The sequence below is a fragment of the Protomyctophum parallelum genome (assembly GCF_964188405.1).
Source record: "Protomyctophum parallelum genome assembly, chromosome: 9".
Taxonomy (NCBI): domain Eukaryota; kingdom Metazoa; phylum Chordata; class Actinopteri; order Myctophiformes; family Myctophidae; genus Protomyctophum; species Protomyctophum parallelum.
In genome coordinates, this window is record NC_139706.1 from 6531889 (window position 1) to 6536735 (window position 4847).

The following is a 4847-nucleotide window of genomic DNA, read 5'->3' on the forward strand; positions in this document are numbered from 1 at the left end:
TGAAAAAAGTTAGTCTGGAGCCCTGGCTAGGCCACCAGCGCCCCACAAAAACACGATCAGAAAATCAGAATATTGACTTCAGATTAAGGTTGTGCGATATTTCGGTTTCGCGGTTTAATACGGTTTAATGATTTCATTAAGGTTTTTTCCGTCAAAACCGAGAAACCGTTTAACCTGACATGAGCGGTGGGTGGCCGTGATTATTGTTTACGGAAGCAGTGGAGAATGGCAGCATCGCATGATCCATCCGTCTGTGTCTGACTAAATTCTTGTGCCAGTTACAAGACTTGCCGTGCTCAACCCCCGCCCGCCTCCCCCTAACATGCGTGCACCATGACAGGCAACGCTGAAGCCAAGTGACACACAAGCGCTAAATAATAAACTATGTGTGTGTGCGTGCGTGCGCTGTATGGTTTACGTCAAGTCACAAAATCACTTGTTGCTGTAGCACAGACACAGAGCTATGCTGGGACAGACAGTCACAGAACAGATTCGTTGCAGCTCAGCATTGCAAAAATATTCTTATCAGCAACTAAACTTAGTTGATCATGCTGAAATAATCTGATGCGAGACGGCTGCATCTCCACTTCCAATCTAGAATTATACGTCGCCGTACTGCGGAGCGCGTGCAGAAAATAGCCGATCTACAAGCTTACAGCGCGTCGTCGCGCATTGTTTATGGATGCGTTCGCCGTTCATGACTCGTTTCTGTCACATCATAAGATACTAATGTAATGGGTAGAATAATCACTGAGATCAAGTTCAACTCGGAGCAGGCGCCAGGCAACCAGCAACGCTGTTTGCCTGTTCCTGGGGGCTACGCTGCTACAGTATACACTACGGTAGGCAGAGAGGGACAAGACAGGCGAACATGACTGACGAGACATTACAATAGCGAAAGGGGCCATCTTGTGGCGATTTGACACATGCGTTCCACACCCCCACAGGGAGTGCAGTGCCCGGTGTCGAGTCGGTCGGACCCACAGTTGTCCAGAACTGCCACAAAAGGCTTCTGCCCGGGCTCTAAACCTGATCACTCTATATCTCCATGGAGCTGGCCTGTTCTGACACATCATATGTGGGTATGCCACTATGCCTGACACATGACAGAACTCCATATCGGAAAAACACCAAAAGGGGTTCCCGTCCTGAATGGTTTAAATGAGCATTGAGTCGAACCTGGTCCTGTTGCTCAGTACACCCCCACACATCCACTTATTCAAATAGGACACACTACTGCCATGACAACATCATCATCATTGCTGCAACAACACTACATGGCTGATTGAAACAATCCATATCGCAGAAGAAACCTCCTACTGTATATGTATCTCCCATAATAATTATTCTAACTTCTGTGTGTTTACGTAAAGTAACGCTCGGCAAAATCACACTAGCGCGTCAGACGAAAGCATCAAAAGTAGCCACCTTTCGAGCTTGTAGATCTGCTACTTTCGTTTGCGAATTTGAATCTTGAGTGAAGACAGTTGTCTTCTAGGGACTATATTCATTGTGGCATAACAATGCCTGGGTCTCCTTCAGCTGGCACAACAAGCACCAATCGTGGCTGTTTTAAAACTCCAGCACTGTGTAAAGTGGAACTAATCTAATACATATTACTTTTACTAGGCATGATGGTGGACTGAACACATGCTAGCTAGAGCAAAGACGTGTTAATGCACAGAAGAACTTACACAAGCCCACTGTTGGAAAGAGCTAAAACATGTGCACCATGTTCCCAGACAGACATGCCCAAACACATGCATATTGTCAACCGGTGTGCTCTCTGTCAGGTTCAGATCAAGTCTATTTTTTTTGATGTTTTACAATTATAAATACTAATTACTGAGCTTATAATGGTGGTGGTGATCCTTTCAGTCATTGTGAGTGTACATACAGTACATACTGCACATAACTTTATTATACATGAGCACAACAATAATGCCCACCGATATGAACAACCGATCCCAGACAACTGAACTGAAGTGTACTGTCCATTGATTGCACGAAGAATATGGGGGTCGATCAATCAATAAACGTAATTAAAAGCAAGACAACTAAATAACACAGAAGTGTCTGTTAGCTCCGTCCAGCAGACAGGTAAGACTATAAATGCTGTGGCTAGTACTAGTCTGCTGCATGCTAGTGTATGTAGCCCCTTTTGGTTGCCTTTTCTGTATTTGGGACGACCCAAAATACAGAAAAGGTCCCGCAAATGTGCTACAGACAGATGTAAATGCTGTGGCTACTGGCTACTAGTAGTACCAGCACTGCAAGTAGCTAAAAATGCTAAGGTGGCTATGGGTACAGGCAAATTAAACAGTGAGAACAATGGAAAGGTGGATCTATAAACAAGCCGTGTAAACAACGTGGCTGGTCAGCTAAGTAAACAGTCAAGCAGAGGGCCGGGTAGCCCTCCAAGCAGAACCCAATGCTACTGAAGTTTCTGACATTTGTTAGACCCAGAGCATGGGGTCCTGTTGCAGCAGTACCATGCCACCTGGTACGCGGACATACATAAAACATAAACAACATGGATAACGCCTGTCTGCGCTCTTTGACGACTTTTTTTCGTGTGAGGGTCTCTGAATATGTGAAGTTTAAGTACCTATACATGCCGCTGCGAATATCTCCTGTGGCGCGGAAGCCGTTAAGTATTTTTAATCTTTGTTTGACCGATTTGGTCGCTTTGATTCTTCTCTTCCTTCCTTGTTTATTGACACCTCATTGTACCGCCTATCTGGCTAGCTAGTGGCGCTATAGCTATGACAGAGCAGATCAGAGGCAGGGACGTAGCCGACACAAGCCAACCGCACACCGGGAGGCGGTACAATAAACGGTAAATAAACAAGAAGAAATAAAGCGACCAAATCGGTCAAACAAAGATTAAAAATACTTAACGGCTTCCGCGCCACAGGAGATATTCGCAGCGGTATGTATAGGTACCTAAAGTTCCCGAATTCAGAATAACTCAAGCAAAAAAAGGCCGTCAAACGCCGCAGATACGATCTTAGAGAGCATGTTTATGTCCGCGTTCCAGAATTCCCATACGAAAATATAGTCATGAACAGGGACCCTACATAAAACTCATCAAAATTTCAGAAAAGCTTTATGGAGGGTTCCGAGAGGGGCTAAGGGCCGGGCTGGGTGTCAAACTGTCAAAAGGCTCAACTGGGGGCAAAGCCAGAGGAATCTGATGCCTACTACAGACAGTTTGTTTACAATCAGACACAGGCCTCAGACGGGCCTGGGACTGAAGTGGGAGCATGTCTGTCTGTCTGTCGTTGTGTCTGTGTAGTGTGTCTATCTGTTTGTGTGTCTGTGTATGTGTCTGTGTAGTGTGTCTGTGTAGTAGTGTGTCTGTGTAGTGTGTCTTTCTGTCTGTCTGTGTGTCTGTATGTGTGTCTGTGTAGTGTGTGTGTGTGTGTGTGTGTGTGTGTGTGTGTGTATGTGTATGTGTATGTGTATGTATGTGTGTGTGTGTAGTGTGTCTGTGTGATACACAGACACCAGATGCGGTACCGGTAGGCTCTGGGCCCAGATCTGAGCACCAAGCAGAAAACACAGCTATGACAGTGACAGGTTCTCAAACTTTTTCATGTCAAGGACCCCCAAATTGACTTTTAAAATTAAAAAATTGTATTCGCAGTTTGTAAATTGTAGAATGGGTACAGTTCAAACATATGCATTAGCCCACGGCGGACCCCCATTTGATATGCCAGGGAGTAGGGACCCCTCCAAGGCCTCCATAAGATTTGTACGGATAGCACGACTATAGCAGTGATTCTTAAGCATTTTAATTTCAAGGACCCCCAGTATGACATGCATTATCTATCTCTGGGACCCCAATGTATGTTGTAAATATGAGAGTGTACAAATGTTTTGCTTCCATCTGTACACTCTCTGAGTTACAGACCTATAGAAGGGTCCATTTGGTTCCTAATAACTATGTATCATTTAGCTGTGAACCCCCTGGAACTCCGTCAAGGACCCCTGGCCTGGCCTGGGCTGGGCTGGGGGGGGGGTCCCCGGACCGGACGCCACTTTTGATGAGAACCACTGAGACCGAGATCATAATAATATTAGGAACATTAGCATATTAGCCTTAGCATTGAGATCACACGTTATAATACTATACTAACTAGGCACGTTAGCATGTTAGCTTAGCATTTAGCACCCAGTCAGTCAGTCAGTCAGTCAGTCAGACCACGGCGCTCGAGTGGACGCGGGGCGGGCGGACGGAGCGCCCCGCCGCGGGTCGGTACGTGTACTCACAGGGAAGGCCCGGATCCTCATCTTGGTGTCCTTCTTGGTTCCTCCTTTGCTGAGATTGGACATGGTTGTCTCCGACACTCTGTCTCTCCCAGGCAGGCAGGCAGGCCGTTTGTTTATTTAAAACATGAAAGTTGTCCCCGGTAAAGAGACAGACAGACAGACAGACAGGGGGACCGTTCTTCTGGTGTCACTCCTCCTCACGCACGCGCGCACGCAGGCAGGCGACTTTGTGACAGTAAAAAAAATATCCACTAGTTTAGTTTAGTGTGTATGTGTGAGTGTGTGTGTGTGTGTGTGTGTGTGTGTGTGTGTGTGTGTGTGTGTGTGTGTGTGTGTGTGTGTGTGTGTGTGTGCTAGTCATGGCCCTGTGGTCATGGCGGACTGTACGTCTCTCAGTCTGCACGCACGTCTCATTGCGCACGCACGCAGAGCTCGCGCACTGTCTTCAACTCACGCGAGAGAGAAGAAAGAAAGTATATGAACATATAATTGGGACATGTATTGATTTAATTGATAAAATGATCATTCATGTCCCAATTCATTTAAATTGCGAAATGGAATCGAATTGCTAC

General features: G+C 46.2%; 1 protein-coding gene across 1 annotated transcript in view; it reads right to left on the bottom strand.

The window, feature by feature from the left end:
• LOC310864259 (cullin-3-like) overlaps positions 1 to 4637 on the bottom strand; it is a 42229-nt gene extending 37592 nt beyond the window's left edge. The window contains exon 1 of the mRNA XM_083772880.1: positions 4276 to 4637. Within this exon, the coding sequence (XP_083629006.1) occupies positions 4276 to 4338 (63 nt within the window). The 5' untranslated portion in view covers positions 4339 to 4637. The remainder of the gene's footprint in view (positions 1 to 4275) is intronic.
• Between the last annotated feature and the right edge of the window lie 210 nt (positions 4638 to 4847).